General features: G+C 38.6%; 1 protein-coding gene and 2 pseudogenes across 2 annotated transcripts in view; 2 read left to right on the top strand and 1 right to left on the bottom strand.

Annotated features, from left to right (window-relative positions):
- Positions 1 to 1,550: 1,550 nt before the first annotated feature.
- Positions 1,551 to 2,573, top strand: LOC101574220 (annotated as a pseudogene). Its single transcript, XR_192864.2, has one exon. The product of XR_192864.2 is annotated as a 60S ribosomal protein L5 pseudogene (transcript).
- A 4,855-nt stretch (positions 2,574 to 7,428) lies between these two features.
- LOC105744113 lies at positions 7,429 to 7,835 on the top strand (annotated as a pseudogene).
- A 3,034-nt stretch (positions 7,836 to 10,869) lies between these two features.
- Positions 10,870 to 19,913, bottom strand: part of LOC101574617 (probable RNA-binding protein 46) — a 50,686-nt gene continuing 41,642 nt past the window's right edge. Inside the window, 1 exon segment of the mRNA XM_023705763.1 lies at positions 10,870 to 11,069. Coding sequence (XP_023561531.1) covers positions 10,870 to 11,069 — 200 coding nt within the window.

The raw sequence follows: 19,913 nt of genomic DNA on the forward strand, positions 1-19,913 counted from the left end.
TTTTTTTAAAGGGGAAATCCTTCTCTGGTTGTTTATTTTTTGGTACAACCAGAAATAGTGGGATATTGAATTATGGCAGGCTTTGACTGTCTTGGGTGTCAGCTTAACTTTCCATTGGTGGGGGTTAGTTTTATATCCTGCAATACAAAGCACACTAAATGGCAATTTGGAATTACAGTCCTGCATTTAATATGTCTTGCATACTTTAAATGACCTTTATTCTCATGATTTTTGGTAGAATTGTTTCCTAAAGAAAATTACTTCTTAATCATTGCCCTATCAGAACCTTGTGCAATCTGTAACATCTTTGATAGTGGTAGTCTGGTTTCCCTCATTCTGTAAATGTGCTGTGAAAGATCAAAAATTTAAATATGTAGTGTATGTGACACAAAATTGTGAATTGGTGGAACTTAAGTAACACTTTGTCAGCATTTGATGATACTGATACTTAATCCTCTTACAGACAATTTGCCTCTAAATTTGAAGCTGGAAAGTTACTGGAACAACTGAAAAACAATACATGGCTTTTTTTGTATGTGTGTTAAGAACTGTATACAAAGTGAATCGTGTGTACTGATCCTCAACACAACCAATAAAATCTCAAATATTGAAAATAGAAAGATTATAGCAGAAATTAATGCAATCGAAACAAAGGAAAACAAAACAAAAAATTAATAAATCCAAAAGCTGGTTCTTTCCTGTACTGTAACATCACGTAACTCAGTTGTGTCCCAAATTTTCTGATCAAGGAGATTATGGGGCCACAGAAGAACATGATCAATGATACAGAGTGTGTCTAAGAAGAGTCACATGGAAAGAAAATATTCTCTCAAGTTTTCACAGAGAGCAAATTGGTCAAGCAATGGCCATGACTCATCCACGTGGCTGACACTGACAAAGGATCGACAAACTGCGGTACAGGGTTTCAGGATAAACCCTGAGGGAACTTGACTGACCTTATCAGCTACAAAAGTTACATTTCTTGTTATACTAATCTTGCTTTATCTTGGTCTTAACCATCCAGCAGAAAGGTATAAAAATGAGGCATAAGGGATGAAGCCATGTTGGTATGCTGGGCTGTAAAGGGCTCACTCAGGTCAACAACTTCTGACATTGCCAGTCCTGCGGATGACCCACTACTATTATGGACTACTGGACTATATTGGGATATTTTGCTGAATTCATGAACCTACAATATTTAAATAACAATGGAATACCCTTCTCTGACAAAACTAAACAAAAAAGAGGGATACAAATGAATGACCATTTTGTATCTATATATTCAAAATACTTAGGATATACAGCTACATTCTCTTAATTCAATGAATAAGAAGATTTGTTCTAATAGCATTTGTGGATGGGATGCAATGTCTGCATCTTGTACAATGAATAACCACTGAGACAACAATGTGTAATGTATTTATTATTTTGAAACTGTCCTACTGATCGATTTTGAAATTGTCTCATTGCTGTTTCTCAATAAAATTATTTTTTAAAAAAGACCAAGATGCTCATATCTAAGATATGTAAAAAAACTGTTTTTGCTTTTTCCCCCTGTGGTGCTGCTTGGCCTGCAGGTCTGTGTAGGGCCGCGGACGCGGGTCTATATTACACAGGATGGGTTTTGTTAAGGTTGTCAAGAATAAGGCCTACTTTAAGAGATACCAAGTGAAGTTTAGAAGACGACGAGAGGGAAAAACTGATTACTATGCTAGGAAACGCTTGGTAATACAGGACAAAAATAAGTACAACATGCCTAAATACAGGATGATAGTTCGTGTAACTAACAGAGATATCATTTGTCAGATTGCTTATGCCCGTATTGAAGGGGATATGATAGTCTGTGCAGCATACGCACATGAACTACCAAAGTATGGTGTGAAAGTTGGCCTAACAAATTATGCTGCAGCATATTGTACTGGCCTGCTGCTGGCCCGCAGGCTTCTCAATAGGTTTGGCATGGATAAGATCTATGAAGGCCAGGTGGAGGTGACTGGAGATGAGTACAATGTGGAAAGCATTGATGGCAAGCCTGGTGCCTTCACCTGCTACTTGGATGCAGGCCTTGCCAGAACTACAACTGGCAATAAGGTTTTTGGAGCCCTAAAGGGTGCTGTGGATGGAGGCCTGTCTATCCCTCACAGTACCAAACGATTCCCTGGTTATGACTCTGAAAGCAAGGAGTTTAATGCAGAAGTACATCGGAAGCACATCATGGGTCAGAATGTCGCAGACTATATGCGCTACCTAATGGAAGAAGATGAAGATGCTTACAAGAAACAGTTCTCTCAGTACATAAAGAACAATGTAACTCCAGACATGGAGGAGATGTATAAGAAAGCTCATGCTGCTATACGAGAGAATCCAGTCTATGAAAAGAAGCCGAAGAGAGAAGTTAAAAAGAAGAGGTGGAACCGTCCTAAATGTCTCTTGCCCAGAAGAAAGATCGGGTAGCTCAAAAGAAGGCAAGCTTCCTCAGAGCTCAGGAGCGTGCTGCTGAGAGTTAAACCAAATTTCTATGAAGATTTTTCAGATAAAGACAAATAAACTTATTCATCAAGCAAAAAAAAAAAAAAAAACTTTTTTAAGTTATTAATAAAATTATTACTGTTCTGGAAAAAAAGCTGGTTCTTTGAAAGATTAGATAAAATTGATAAAACTCTAGCCAACCTCCTCAAAAAGAGGAAAGAAAAAACTCAAATTCAAGCAATAAGGAATGAAAAGGGCAAAATTAATACACATCCTGTGGAAATTCAGATGATCATCAAAAGCTACTTTGAAAATCTTTACTCTCACAGGACTGAAGACACAGAAGAAATGGACAGATTCCTAGATTGGTTCAAAATGCCAAAACTGAATCAGGAAGACAGGATAACTCTAAATAACCCAGTATCAGCCAATGAAATTGAAAACGTAATTTTAAAAAATCCTTACCAACAAAGAGCCCAGGTCCTGATGTATTCACAGCTGAATTCTACAAGAAATTTAGAGAAGATTTAATCCCAGTACTCCTCAAACTCTTCAATGAAATTGAAAAGGAAGCAATACTCTCTCATAATCATTTCTGGAGGCAAGTATTATACTGATACTGAAACCAGAGAAATCCAACCAAAAATGAGAATTATAGGCCAATGTCATGAACATAGATGCAAAAATTCTCAATTAGATCCTAGCAAATAGAGTACAGCAAACCATCAAGAAGATTATATGCCATGACCAGGTAAGATTCATCCCAGAGATGCAAGGTTGGTTCCACATACACAAATCTATAAACTAACACACTACGTCAATAGAGCCAAAACCAAAAACCACATGATTGTCTCAGTTGGTACAGAAAAGGCTTTTGACAAAAGTCCAACATTCATGACCAAAGCCCCACAGAAAATTGGACTAGATGGCCTCTACCTCAACTTGATAAAAGCCATCTATGACAAACCAACAGTCAACAACATTCCAAATGGAGAAAAACTCAAAGCTTTACTCTCAAATCAGGTACAAGGATGTCCACTATCACCACTCGGGTTCAATATAGTTCTGAAACCATTAACTAGAGCCATTAGACAAAAGAAATAAAAGGAATAAGAACAGGTAAAGAAAAGCTATAAAAGGCTCTATGTGGTCAACAACTTCTGACATTGCCAGTCATGCAGATAACCCACTACTATTATAGATTACCGGACAATATTGGAAATGTATAAAGGGTTTTAATTTTTCTGCACAATATATGAAATTGAGTTTACTAATACATGAATAAATTGACTCTAATCCTTTCCTGTCAAAAAAAATAGGTAAAGAAGATATTAAACTATCATTATTTGCAGATGACATGATGCTCTGCTCTTAAGTTCTTTAAATGCTCTTTTGCCAAACATTAACTTTGCCCACTTTGAATTCAAAGTGAAAACAAAACAAGACAAGAATACATTACTCTGTTCACTTTTCTCCCCCTAGCACATGGGGCAGTGCCTCAGTCCTGCAAAGGGTTAAGTTCTGGCTGATAGAATGGATAAAGAAACAGATTGCTTCCATTTTCTTCCTTTCTAAATGTCCCTTTTATTTCTATAGCTGTTCCTTCTTGCCCTAGTAACTGTTTCCTAGCTCTGCAGATGTACCAACAAATTCCAATAGGAACTAGTCTCACTCTTGGATGAAGAAGAGTAACAAAAACTGTGTGCACAGTAAGCAGTACACAATGGTCCACAAGGAGCTACTTAAGGCAATGCATGGTCTTCTAAAGTCCCTCTTCTTATTGAAAGTACATGAGGATACATCCCAGCCCCTCCACCAGGGCACACTGGGACAGCGATTGAGATGGCACGGTGGCATGCACCTGTGATCCCAACACTTGGGAGGCTTAAAACAGGAGGATCATTATGAGTCTGATCTGTGTAGTTAGACCCTGTACTAAATACATAAAGAAAAAGACCTACTGAGAACACAGGTCAGTATGCAGGTCCTCGCTTGACCCCAAGTATCAGCAAGGGGAAGGGAAGAAAGCAGCCTGGATCTCAGGCATCACTGTATATCCACCACTAGTTACAATAGACAGTAGTCAACCTATGTTAAATACCAGCCAAGCAATGAGTATGGGACATCTATAGGCTGAACACAGGAGACCCCAAAGATGGGACTTTTCAAATCAGGGGTGAGATATGACTTGCAGCCTATTTTTTTTCGTTCATACTACCCAGAATTATCCAGGGTGATACTCAGGATGATGAATCACTATATACTACTTCATTGATTGTACTGGAGAATTTAAAGTCAGAGAGGTGATACTAAGTGATAAAGTTTGTCATATGTTTGCTATGCTTTGTCCCTACTGCTTTCACTGAAACCACTGGTGGTGTAGTATGAAAGAGGATCATGAAGAATGTGAATGTAAAGAGGCTTAGCTTATGTAAGTATTTCTTAAAACCTTATTTTGCTCTACAATATCTTGTCATTTATGTGAATGACTTACTAGGAAAGAGAGCCACATTAGATGACTGGACATTAGACAACTCACCTGTGTTATCAAAAGTCCTGACGTTAGCATTCGCTGATGCTCTCTTCTGCCAAACCAAGTCTGATGTTGATAAATTCTGTTTTTCAATCCAGTTATTTTATAAACTTTTCAGCTCCAAATTTTCCCTGATTCTCTTTCATAGCTGCTATGTCATTACTGATATTTCCTTTCTATTCCTAGTTTTCCTGGTGCCTTATCTGTGTTCACTACTCATTCCTTGAGTATCTTTACATTGTTCCTTGATACGTTTTATCGCTCTCCTTTTCACTGGAAGTTTTGGGAACATTTGTTCATTTAAATGTTGTATTTCTCAGTTTGTTGTTGGAATTTCAACACTTGAACAGTTGGCCGAGTCTCTCAGACTTTGTAATCTGGATTCATACAGAGTAGGCTGTCTACCTTCACCTCAGCTAGGCAGCCTAGAGATTCCTCAAGCCTTTTCTGGGGATGTCTTTCCTGGTCCTGTGTGTAATGTCCTAATTGGCATTTACCAAATTCTACTCAGTACCATACCCAAGGAACCCATTCTTCTCTAGAGGCAAGGACTCAGGAAAAAAAAAAAAAAGTTGCGAGAAAGGTGTACTTTTGCACATACTGATCCATAACAAATAGTGTCCTTTTCATGCTAATGGTATGGATCATGTGTGGTCTTGTGTATTGGCTTGGCCTACAGGCTGGGTAAACAGAAGCCACATCTGGACCATGACCACATATCCCTTTCACTTGACAGTACTGTTAGACAAGCTCACCCAATTCATGACTGGCAGCTCAACTTAACTGGTATCCCATATTCTCTAGGAAGGCCTGATCACTAGTTACAAACTAGTTCTCCAAAGGGAAACTACTCTTTGCCTAAGAGAACATGGCTTTGCTCTAAATCCTAGGCACCTTCACCATGACTTTCCTACCAGATTAACATGCTTTATACCCATAATAGTATTTAGTGACAGGCATTTCAGGTCCATGGGACACCCCTGCTCCCAAATCAAAAGTAGTCCAGTGCACAAGGCTTATAGTGCTGCTTACCTTCTAGAGAGCTTTATTTTGCCCTGGGTCTCTACTTAAAAGCCACTCACTTCTGGCCAAATACATCAATGTAGCTTTTACTATTTATGTTCAAATTTAACTAAAAAGACTTTCTCTTTTATTTCAGAAGTGTGTCTATTTAAAATGATTGCAGTGCCTAGAAGTAAAAACAATTTCTATGGAGTGTTATCTACTTCTCCTGTACCTATAGTGGCGCCTTGGTTCACAAACTTAATTCTTTACACAGCTCTGGTTGCAAACCAAGTCAGATAAGAACTGTAATGGTTATGTCTAGCTGTCCCCCCAAAGCTTCATGCAGTCATGGGGCAGTTCTGGAGTTTGTGACTAATTCACAATCCAATGCTGGGATTATGGGTGTGAGTACCCCAGGGCAGATGCTCTGCTTTACAATGTGAGGAGAGAAGACAGGCTAGCTAGTGGCTGCTTATATTTCTGCTCTGTGCCACCATGTGCCACTCTGCCTCGGAGCCAGCTGAGTATGGACTAAAACCTCCACTAACTGTGAGCTAAGGAAACATTTCCTTCTTCATTTTGGGTGGTGCCAGGTACCGATCCCAGTGACAAGAGAGGAATAACTAAGACAAGAACCCAATCAAATTTCTACACAAGGTGAACACTGAATCTAATCACTGCATTTGACCTAGTTCTTATCCAATTGTATTTGCAACCAGAATGAATTACATTTCTGCAGCAGGGCACCACTGGGCTTAGTTTCTTGTGTATTCTTCCAGTTTGACACACAAACGGCTGCTGTTCATTCCTTCTTTGCCCAGAAGTAGCAGCTTTATAGTACTTCTTTGGGTTTAATTTTTAAGTTTTGGAACAAAAGAGGGAATAAAAGTCTTGCATCCTTTTTTGTACAGCTTCTTGGTGTATACTGATAAATTTACTCTTTAAGCAGTGTCATAATGAATAGCCTTTGGCATGTGTCATTAGACATACACACACAGTGCTAATCAAAAAACATACTTTAATTTTGAACAAAAGCTACCAAGTTGTCCTTTGTGAACTGAGTCAGCTGACAGTCCGTGGACAGTGGATGAGAACAGCCAGGGCTCACCCAAAGTTTACTGAACTTCTGTATGTCTCAGTCTGAACTTTTGATTTGCATTTCTATTATTAGTAAGATAAGGTGCCTTGGGCCAGCAAATAGCTCAGCTAATTAAAGCTCCTGCAAGCAGGAGCAGGGGCTGGGCATTCAATGCCCAGTCTGCCACGCTGGCCCTGCCCCCGGGGCACACTGAGACTGCAAATGAGACTGGGCATGGTGGTGCACACCTGTAGACTGTTCCCTAAAATACAAAAAAAATATGTTCAACCCTCTCTTCCTCAGTGCTGCCTATGGAGGTGGCAGCCATCTCCCACTTGACAACATGGTGGCCCTCAGACCCCTCATAAAGCCCAACATCATCAAAAAGATGACCAAGAAGTTCATCCAGCACGAGTCAGAGCAGTATGTCAAAATTACACGCAACTGTCGGAAACCCAGAGGCATCCACAACAGGGTGCAGAGAAGGTTCAGGGGCCAGATCTTGGTGCCCAACATAGGTCATGGGAGTAACAGAAAGGCAAGCACACACTGCCCAGCGGCTTCCGGAAGTTCCTGGTGCACTACGCTAAGGAGCTGGAGGTGCTGCTGATGTACAACACGTCTTACTGCACAGAGACTGCTCACAACATCTCCTCTAAGAACCGCAAGGCCATCATGGAAAGAGCAGCCCAGCCAGCCATCTGAGTCACCAATCCCAATCCCAGGCTGCGTAGAGAAGAAAACGAGTAGATGGCCTGTGTGCATGTTTATTTGTGCTTCAGTAAAACCATAAAAAATGCAAAAAAAAATTCTCAAGGATATTTGTCACCTTTCCATATATTTTATCCATTTTTCTATTGGGTCATTAGCTTTATCAGCACCTAGAAACTAAATATTAACCCTTTGTGAAATACGCAAATATTGTTCCAGTTTACCATTTGTCTTTTGATAAAAGCAGTACTTTTGCTATGGAGATTCTTTTCACAAAATTAATTTATCAACTTTTTCTACTATGACTTCTAGATTTTCAGTCATTGCAATAGAAGTCTTACCCACTCTTACATAAAAAACTAGAGGTCAGGTGTAGTGACATGTGCCTATAATTCCAACACTAGGAAGGCTGAAGCAGAAGGAGTTCAAGTTCAAGGCCAGCCTGGACTGTCTAAAAAGACTCTGTCTTCAAAGCATCAAAGAAAGGAACCACTGAGCATAGTGGTGCACACCTGTAACCCCAGCACTTGGAAGGCTGAGGCAGGAGGCCCACTGTGAGTTCGAGACCAGCCTGGGCTACAAAGTGAGCACAAAACCAGCCTGAGATGCATAGCGAGACCCTGTCTCCATAGGAAAAGGAAGGAAACTAGAGAGAAGGTCCACTAACCTGCGTATCTTTGTCTTTCCTGTAAGAAGTTTTAAATAAAGCAGAGCATGGCTTCAGAGGAGGTCACAGTCCCACATCTCAGTCATAATACTTTGCAAAAAGGTGTCCACAAATTCAACAACAGCTGTCTGAATTGTTTTCTAGGGCTGGGGTCATAGCTCAGTGGCAGTGTCTGCCTGGCAAGTACAAGGTCCTCAGTTTAATTCCTAGTGCCAATAAAAAGAAGCAAATCACTAGAATTGCTTTCTGCCCAGTGAGCTGTAACATTGCTAATATTTATCAATAGTTTTTATGATCAGCTCACTAGGGAAGCCCCTGCTGGGGGCAAGGACCTTATATAACTTATAAAAATTAAGACAGTAAATAATCGGCATGTTCACAGATCAAACAAACCCACGTAATAGGAGTGAGAGTAACTGCTCAACCTTAACCGCACAGAAGGGAGCAGCGCTCCCCATAAAGGCTCGCTTTCTGTAGTTCCCTCTGAAGGGAGGAGGAGGAAAAGTGGCAGAAAAGGAGCATGACGTCTTCACAGAACTGCCAGTGAGAGCGCCATCTACTGGACCGGCCACGTTATTTCAATGGCAATGCATTCTAATATTACATCTTTAAGAAATGTGCCACCATTTTACAGAAGTGAAAAGCATGACTCATTAAAGCATCCAAGTAGAAAAGCTGTTCCTTGACAGAAGTGGTAGTCAAATCTGAAACCAAAACTTACACATTCCCACTGCTACCATGGATCTCTATGTAGTTTGTGGGGTCAGGAAACTCAACTTTCAACTGTTTTGAAATTTTCTTTCCAAAGCAGAAAAGTCATGTGGAGACTTTATTATTTTTGTTCATGCAAATGAGAACATTTCTATGAAAAGCCAAGAAGGTCTGGCTCCCTCTGGCTTGGCTTCACCTTTGTGTACCCCATAGGTAAAACATCACCAAAATAAGCACTGTGTGTCTGTTCAGTGACAGCAACTACACCGCAACATCTGGGCCGGGTGTGGTGGTGCCCAGCTGCGACCCAGCCCTTGAGAAGCTGAGGGAGAAGGACAGCATTTCTGAGGATAGCCTGGGCTACACACGAAGCAGGAAAAAACAAACACAAAACCTACACAATGCACATACAGTTGTTTCAGAAAAAAAAAGAGGGCTAATTGTCTTGTCCATACTCATTTAAGTTAGAAAATCTAGGGCAGCAAAAAAGGGTAACATGTGAAGAAAAAAAAAAGGAACATATAATTTATGTGCAATGAATCTCCTTTAGAGGATCAAAGAGATGAATTTACTCTTCATACAACTTCTGCTAGAAACTCAAATTGGTAGGACAATTATTTACAACTGTTTCAAGTTGCCAAATCCTAAATACAAGGTTCACAAGAAGTTGATCAACAAGTCATGTTTGATATCCAGTTTTTGTCTGCTATCAATCACAACAACCATCGTTTATTCATATAAACTGCTAATGAAGAGTCCAAATGACATGGATTCATTCCCTCTTCATGGGGAACTCAGTGGCTCTACCACACAACTATTTCTACTGGTCCCTGCAAATGATGTTACTGTTTCATAAAATCAACCTTGTCAGTCCAAGCTTGTCAGCCCAAGCTTCATTTCTCATGAAGATAATGAATCTATGACATTATGACCACACATGCAGTGAGAAAAACTGTTCTCAAAGGTCAGTGACTGTGACAGCTGTGTGGACATGTATATGCTAATAAAAATAAAACACACACATTAGAAGCATCACATATTTAATGTCAGAAAGTTCAAATTGAAGTACAAAAATTAACACATGATTTCAACATTAAAAACCATTAATACTTATTCAAATACAATGAATATCAAAAACATAAATGAAGTATAACTATAAAAACCTTAAATATGTAACAGCAAAATTATAATTTATTTCTGTAACAAATAATTAACTAAAATATTTATAGCTATTTTCAAGGACCACAATGGTAGACTGTGTTGTCTTTAGTACTGCATAAAATTAGCATCTTAATCATTTTTCTCATCATTTCTTTCTACCTAATATATAAGCGGTCCAAACTCCAATACAGATAGTGCTCCTTGGTTATCATATTTAGTTATAACTATTATTTTCAAGTGTCTTAATATTTGTGAAAATTTTACAAAGCAGTTACACAGAAAACTACTGGGATCTACTGCCCACTCAGAAATTACAAGAAAATTCCACACAGTTTGCAAACCACTGAGTAACTTTTCAAATGTTGCATTTTTTATAAATTCAACAACTCTGCTATTCTGAATTATAGCTGATGTTTAATGTGCTAGGATATATCATTTTTAAAGCCAAATGTGTACACCCGATTCTAAAATACCACAGTATTTTACTTTGCATGCTTTACACAAAGTAATTTCCATACTGTTAACAGATTTTCTTCAGAAGAATAAGGCCTGATTGGAGACATACAGTCGCTGTCCAACATGGCTGCCATTAACAAGTGACACTGCTGGTGACAAGGGATAGCCTGGATAAGAATAAGGCCTTGACGCGTAAGGAAGCACGCTGGGAGCCCCAGAAGAGAGGGTGGCACTAACAGGGGAAAGACTATTTATTGAGCTGCGATGGAAACTGCACTCTGTAAATAAATACATGAACAATTACACTGCACATCTTTATGGACACAAATTTAATGCCAAGAGGCAAATCATTAAAACTATAATCACATTTTAACATAATATTCTAACATTCAAAATCCTGATACTGTATCAGTGGTGAAGATTACTTCCAATTTCACTGCAATGCAAATCCTAATAATTTTACCAAGTCAGAATTTAATGTTTTCCGTCACTGAAACAATGCCTCAGAGATCTTAACAGAATGCATTCCTGGATATTTTTTTAAGACAGAAACAGAGTACCTCTGATTTGTCTTGCTCCACGAAGAAGCTTCTTCTAAATTTGTTTACAGCAATAAAGGGTAGTTCATGAAGAAAAGATAAAAAACAACAATTCATAGTTGTTTTCTTTAAAAAGCTGTATTAGGTAACAAACCAGCAGAAATATTACCCTTTCACTTTAGAAACATTTGGCATAAACTAACTTCCAATATTTCATTATTTAAATGCTAATAGAAACATTTATAAAACTCCACATACCAATTTAATAGAGGCCTACTGGTACCACAAAACAGTAAAATAAATCATCTTCATAAAATAAACATTAAGAAACCATTATCAACTTATAGAAAAATCAAAAAAACTGAACCAAATTATTATAAAACAATTACATTTGAAATATTATCATTCCACTATATACATTCATCATATGTACCAATAATTACCTGCTTTATTAACTAATAATTATGTGTGTATTAAAGACCAAATTGGTAAATCTCGTACTTTCCAAAAACTCAACTATGTTCTTTAGTCAAAAGTCTGAAAGCGACTATATACTGGGTACTATAAGTTACAGTGTCCCTAGGAACAGAGAGAGCGGAACTAGACCACTCAGTGTACAGGCAGAGAGTCATTTTCTCTGCAACACGGTCTGGGTATCGTAAGTGAGGCCTAGCACACATGCACGTGAACTTAGTGTTGTCATGGAACTTATGTTTAGCCAACGGCAAAGAGATCAACTGCAGAATAAGCTCAAGCAACATCAGAAAGGACCTAGTTAAGAAAAAAAATGGAAAAAATAAAAATCAGTTAAATGTACATTTAATTTCTAGCATTGTAACATTAGAATTTTATAACCTTTGTAATTTTTATAAATGTTACCATACTTAAAGTAGTGTTTTAGAAAAACATAAAATAGCCAGTAAAATATTTTCAATGTTTTGAAACTGGATGAGAAATTACTTTGATACTATTTGCTTTTCAGGCGTCCAAAGTAGAATGGCCCCATGAATCACGGGAAGACTTTTTGGTTTTGGGGTTTTGGGGGGTTTGTTTGGTTTGCTTGTTTTGTTTTGTTCTTTTTGAGACACCATCTCACCATGCAGTTCAGGCTGGTCTTGAGCTCACTTTGTAGCCCAGGCTAGTCACAAACTCACAATGATCAGTCTGTCTCAGCCTCTCAAGTGCTGGGATTACAAGCATGCACCACCACACCCAGCTGCAGAGAGTTTTGCTTTTAAGGAATGCGTTTTGCCCAGGAGTTACAGAATAAGTATAAAGTGAAATAGGAGTGGTTCCTATGTCTTACTCAATGGTTGCATTGCAAAATAGTTCATATTTCCTCCCTCTTGAAGATTATTATACAAATATATTGGTATACTATTATACCAATATACCTTGGTGCACAAATGCTTCTGTTTGCTAACCATTTGGGGGGTTTGAGGGGTTTTTTTATTATTGTTTTTTGTTTGTTTTGTTTTGGCAGAACCAGGGATTGAACTATCTCTCTGGCCCCAACCATTTGGTTCACAAATGGAAACATCTGACAAAATTTTATTTTGTTTGCAAACTCTTGCATGGGATGACCAACATCACCACAACCATCTTTCTCACAAGAACACAAACATGGACATCTTTTACAAAACCACAGGAAGAATTAAGTATGTGATCAAAACTACCAGGTATAGGCATCACATCATCAGTAGTCATGCACCTCTGATACACCTGGCTCTTTAAAATTCTGCCACTGTGGTCACTTTCAGCACAATTCATAAGAACAGGTATCTGTAGGGAAATACAGTTTTCAAAGAGAAATCACTTATGTTTTGAGTTTACATCTATTCAAAAGTAATGGAGTCTGTTCATGAAATGTGGATATAAAAAAATTCTCAGGAAGACTTCAAAAAGAAGCTGGACAAACTTGTCTATGAGTCTAATGCTTAGCACATCTGTATTTCTGACAGTCCCCTGTTAAATCAACACTAATCACCACTGAATTCTCCTATTTTAATGAGAGCAAATAAGATTCAAAATTAAAAGCCATCTGTTATTATTTTATTCATATGGAGGATACATCAAGAAAAAAATTTCCCCCAATATTTCAAAGATTGGCATTAAAAAATTCAGATATTTGTAAGATTTTATAAGTATTTCCAAACTACATTTTATTCCTAAAATCACTAAGAATCTAAATACACTCAGAAAAACATCTGGATGATTAGAAAATAAACATAAGATGAAATGTAAACTGCAAATAATTAGTAAAATAAATCTACAAGGAGAGTCATGTTTTCCTTAGCGATAATATATAAATGTATGTATCATAGGCAACAGCAGAAATCAGCACTATTTACACCGTAAGACACAAGACCTCCAGTTACTGCACATCCTCACTACATCTTCCGCTGCCAACGGTTTTAATCACAGCTAGTCCAATGCATATGAAATTTTATTTCACTGTGGTTTCGATTTTAACTTCCTTGTCACTAAGAATGTGGTCACTACCCTTTTGAACATCTCTCGTGAAGTATCTATCTATTCAACCCTTTGGATCATTTTTATTTGCTTCATCGTTTTATTTCAGATAATTACATTTTTCACCAAATTCTCGAATTCCAAAATCATATACCAGGAGTAGGAAGAGATTCTTACAAGGCTCCAACTTAAATGACCTCTTTTTTATGAATGAGGAGGGTGTTTATATAAATTCATCCGTATACACACAGCTCAAATAGAAAAAAGCAAACACTAGCCTCAGTCAGCCATGTGGTGTACTAGGCCCAGCTAGTAGTAGGCTAAGGTGGTGGGGCCAGCTCAGCACAGTAGTTTAAGACCAGTCCTGGCCCACCAGAAATAGTGCGTGGGGGAGGGTGGGCAGGGAGGTCCTCCTACTTTATAGGCAAGTATTATTTCCACTCGATCAGCTTTTTCATGCTGGCAATCTTAAACAGAATTCTGAAAGAAAGCATCTGGGGAGGTTATTATAGGAAACACGGGGGTGAACCATGCTCCTCTAAGCTACCTGGATTTCACTGACACTTATCCATTGCCACACCTCTCATTCCAACCTAAGAAGCTGTTTCCTTATTCTAGATGCTCAACTGTTTGGAACATTTCATGTGTAGAAAAAAGTCACTTTACAAAAAAAGATGTGATAACAACTGTTCTAATGGATTATTAGAGACAGCATTTTTCTAAATTTCAAATATCAATTTTTCTACAGCTTCATATGTATACTTTGAATGAATACAGACATTCACAAAGAACAAATCTGATCTATGTAAGTTTCAATCCAGTAGCACTGGGTTCAGAGCTGCAGGCGGCAGCCCAGAGTGAATAGGGACACGTATCACACACCTGTTATGTGACCGCTGTCTTTCCCTGCCCACCATCTGTGAGTGATTATCGCCAAAATGGTTTGCAGCAAAAACATGACCAAGGGATATAGGGATCTATTCAAACCGTCTCTCATTTTGCTTCCAAATTTAATCTGACACATTATGACCAAACTCTAATTTTAAAGCTGTTGCTCTGCAAGCAAATCAAGAAAATCTCATTAGTGACTTTACATGAGTTCTGTCAAAGTATCTTCTCAAATTAATTTTGGCCTTTTCTTTTACATGATTTTTAACCCAATACTCATTATACTAATTTTCCACTAAAAAAAATGTATTTTTCATGATAGATTTCTTTCTTGTCAGCTATATATGAATTTTACCACCACATCCAAACTTTCTGTGATCAATCAGAAAGGTTTCTAAACAGAAACCCTTAGCAGTCATATCTCATTCCCTCTTTCCTCCACAACGGCAAACATTAGTCTTTTTCTTACCAAGCACAAAATTATGTTGCCCATAAATTTATATAAACATACTGTTATGGTTTGTGTCTAGGTGTCCCCCCAAAGCCTCATGCAGTCTTGGGGCAGCTTCTGGAGTTTGTGATTGATTACTGTGGGTGTGGATGCTGCACCCGCCCTGGGGCAGGTGATGTGCATTACGATGTAAGGTGGGAAGAGACGCTAGCTGCTTGAGCTGCTGCTACCCCTCCCTTGCGCTCTTGCTCTTTGCCACCGCCATGAAAGGTTGCCCTCTGCTATGTGCTGTTCTGTGTTGGACCCAGCTGAGTATGGACTGAAACCTCCAGTGACTGTGAGCTAAATAAACCTTTCCTGCCTTCATTTTGAGTGTCGGGTATTTGTCATAGCAACGAGAGAAGAGTAACTAAGACACATACAAACAAAATCTAAGTGTTGGGTTAGTATAAATATTTCCCAAATTATGTCCCCTACAACTCAAGTGTAAGCATATCTGTTAAAAAATTTTAAAAAAAAAAATTCCTTGGCAAAACAAGCCTTGGAAACATTTAGGAGAGGTAAATTTAATAGAAAAACAAATTTGTTACTTAATGTGCAAATATGAGTTGGATTTTCAAAGAGGAGTATACAATACAAAGTTTTTCTAAACCTGGGTGACCTCACAAACACTATTTCACTGAACAACTCTGAAATTCAGTTTGGGGTAAACTAATGGCATACATACATAATGGGAAAATACACACAAAAAAAAATCTTCAAAGGGTAAAATAGTAACTATAAACATAAATGACTACACAGGCCACGAGTTAACACACAAATTTTAAAAGAATAATAGTACTATAAAGCAATGCTGTTCCTACTTTTACTGAAGGGAAGTCTAGTTGATCTCCTTTTGAAAAACCGTATCTAGAGGTTCTAATTTTCTACCTTTGTACAATACAAAATTAAGTCAAATCTTTTTGGTGATACTTTCCAAACCATCCTCTACGAGGCTAGAGATGTAGCAACACAGGCTTCAGAACAGATGAAAAATTGTGGCTCACTCAATGAATTATCCAGGAAAAAGTGACCAGAACATAAAGTCTTAGAAAAGCTAACAATTCTCCAAATTTCATTTCTGCCAATAAAATGGTCCTCAAAACTCAAATTTTAAACTGTAAAAAGTTGTTTTTTTTAAAAATGTTCTGAACAGTACAAACAGCATTTGAAATTTTATGCTATAGATTTAAGATCTATCTCAAGCATAATATATTCCTCTTCATATCTGAAAGGCAGCTTAAATTAACAGCAGCTAACATTTACTGATTACTTAGTAGACGCCAAAAGCCACACAAGTACCTCTGGCTCCTTAGGAAAGCCCGGGAAACACTCTCATCCCCCTGAGGAGGACGTGGAAGCACAGAGCTGTGCAGCGGTTTACTCAAGGACACGGACCCGCAGGGTCACTGCCCAGAGCCGCGGGGCGAGGAGGAATCCAGAGGGTGACGGTACTCACTCAAATCACAAATTCCCTCTAATTCCTACTAAGCATCTCTTTCTCTGCACCTTGGCGAAGAAACTGCAGCGAGACCTAGTATGCATTACTTTTATTCTGAACTTTTCCAATAAGATTGTGGTTGAGTGAGACTGAAAACAAATTACACCCCCATTTTCATATTAGTTTGAGAAACATCAGATAATCCACACACAACACAAACATAACACACTCTAATTGTAAATCTGTAACACATTCCACTGTCTAGTTGCAAATCTGTTAGCATTACAGTGATCCAGTATACACTAGTAGCATATTCAATGTTTTGAGAATACCTAAATATGGAGACATAGTTTTCATTTTATTAGATCTTATTAAATAAGGCTCAACATTTCTTCTTCTCCCTTTTTTTGGGGGGGGCTGGCTCCGCCCTTCTTGGGGGCGGGGCTGGCACAGCATGTGGTGCCAGGGGATTGAACCCCAGTCCCTTCACTTGCCTCAGCTTGCCTAAGCAGGCGCTTTAGACCACTGAGCTATCTCACCAGCCCTCAACATCTCTTCTTACAGCCTTAAGAATAATTTATGACAAGTTGTCTGTAAACTGCATCCATGACAATATTCTTAAGAACTCTTTCTTACCTGCTTATTTTCTCCAAATTCTTCTATACAGGTCCAGGCTGAAGAGATTGTGTTCCCTGTCTGTAAGCAGTGAAGACAGAAAAGAAACAAGAATTGAGCCTGATGCTGCCCCTATCTGGAAGTGCATGGAAACCTTGATAACTCTGGTTAAGTATCTTTAAAGCAATAAATAGGAAAACTTAGAGACAAAGAACACCAACAAATAGTTATCACTTCTCAAGTTCTCCGAAGATAAAAAGAATAGCATTTGGATAATTAAATTAGAATTATATGAGAAAATATTTATCATACTAAACCAATTAAGTTATCAGTTGGTCATTCCAAGAAATACTACCCTACAAAGAAAAAGAAAATATTTCAAAAATAAACTGGGCCTGATAAGCACAAGGTCCCAATTTGGATTCCCAGTAATGACAAAAGACAAAAATAAAAATAAAAAATAAAAATTGGGCCGGCCAAATAACCCAGCAGAGTAAAGAGCCTGCAAGCAGGCTCAGAAGCTGGGGGTTCAATCCCCAGGCCCACATGACAGCCCTGCCCCTGGGGCATGCTGAGACTGCAACTAGGACCGGGCATGGTGGCACACATCTGAAATCCCAGCTCTTGGGAGGCTGTAAACAGGTGGATCACTACGAGCCTGATCTAGTAGTGAGACCCTGAACACCCTGTAGACCCTTCCCTAAAATACAAAAATAAATAAATGAAATTGCCCAATTTGTGAAAGTCAAAGAATCTATACAAATTTGTGAAGCATAAATGTTGTATAAGATCGAATTATTTTACATATGAAATATTTCATCCCTGGGCCAGCCAGATAGCTCAGTGGATTAAAGCACCCACTTAGGCTTTAGGTTCTAAGGGAACCTAGTCCCTTAGATGCAGGGACTAGGTTCGATCCCCAGCAAGCCATGCCAGCCCTGCCCCCAGGGCATGTCCCTGCAATCTCAGCACTTGGGAGGCTGAAAACATGAGGATCAGTATGAGTTCGATCTATGTAATGAGACCCTGTAGAACCTGCAGATCCTGTACTTAATACAAAAAAAAAAAAAAAAATTCATCCCTGATGGATAGCCAAAATAATATTAAAAAATTTTTGCTTGCCAACGGCTAATTTTATTTGAAATCTAATTTAGCCATTACATAGTACTACTCCCTAAGTACCCACCCATTTTAATATTTCCTTATTTGCCTTGAAATTTTCAGGTAAGAATGTACATCCAACTCTATACTAACAAACCATGCATAGAAGTATAAACAAATGAAAATCCTTCATCATCTACAAAAAGTAATGTTTTTAAATAATCATTTAGACATTGTAACTCAGTAGAGAAAAGTCACTGTCTTGTTTTCACATGATAAACTGAGGTCGGTAACAAACAACTTTAAGCACTAAAGCAAAAACATGTTTCTTCAAAGCACTGAAAACAGCCCAGGCAGTGACAAATTATAAGAGCATTGTCTTAGACAAGAAGAAACCCAGGGAGGCAGCACTCTACTTCAGAGGATTTCCCTGTTGCAGAGACTGGAGAATTCCCAAGATGGTGTGAAGAAAGGAGACAATAAGAGAGAAACTTCTTAAACTAAGAGGACCAAAAAATAGCTGAAGTGCTTCTAGTGCAGCACGGCCAGAACCTGAGCAGCGAAAGTGGTCAGAAACAGAACACCTCTAACGGAAACCAAATTCAACTCAGACACTCAACTCCTGCTGATATGAAAGCAACGTGGGTCGCCGGTCCTTTTTAATTTATCTATTTATGTATTATATGTATTTAGCACAGGGTCTGCAGGGTCTCGCTACACAGATCAGACCCCTAGTGATCCTCCTGTTTTCAGCCTCCCAAGCGCTGGGATTACAGGCGTGCACCACCACACCCAGCCTCAGTCACTGTCTCACTGAAACCTGGGGTGGGGCTAGCAAGGCATGCTGGGGAGAGAACCCCAGTCCCTGCACCTGCCTAAGCAGGCACTTTAGTCCACTGAGCCATCTGGCTGGCTCTATGGCCATCTTTCTGATGCCAAAATAAATCTTTTCTGAATAAAGACAACAAGACACTAGTCTTCAAATGATCTCTATAATTTTTCATATATAGTATCTAGCATTCAATCAAAAATAATCATACCAGGAGATAAAATAATATTACCTGAAACTAAGAGAAATAACAGTAACAGATCTCCAGAGTGTTTAGGTAATAGTTTAAGAAACCAGGTGTTAAAATAACTATGCCTAAATTTTCAAGGAATTACAAGACACAAGTTTTTAGAAAAAGAATGGAAATCATAGTCAAATGAAATTCTAGAAATGAGAAATATAAATGGTTTTATCAGCATGTTAAGTGAAAAAGGAAAAAAAAACTCATGAATCAAAGTTCAGGCAGAGGTTTTTTATGGGGGGGCGGGAGGGTTGGGGGGGGGTTTAAGGGGCCGGGGAAATGGCTCAGTATAATAAGCGCTTGCCTGGCAAGCACAAGGGCCTGAGTTCAACCCCCGGTTCTGAGAAAAAAAAAAAAATTCAGGTAGAGGGGCTGGGGAGATAGCTCAGTGGAATAAGTGCTTGCCTGGCAAGCATAAGGTCCTGAGTTTGATCCCTAGTAGCACCCGAAAGAAAAAAAAGAGAGAGAGAGAGAGAGAGAGAGAGAGAGAGAGAGAGAGAGAGAGA

The sequence above is a fragment of the Octodon degus genome, unplaced genomic scaffold (assembly GCF_000260255.1).
Source record: "Octodon degus isolate 3935 unplaced genomic scaffold, OctDeg1.0 scaffold00228, whole genome shotgun sequence".
NCBI lineage: Eukaryota > Metazoa > Chordata > Mammalia > Rodentia > Octodontidae > Octodon > Octodon degus.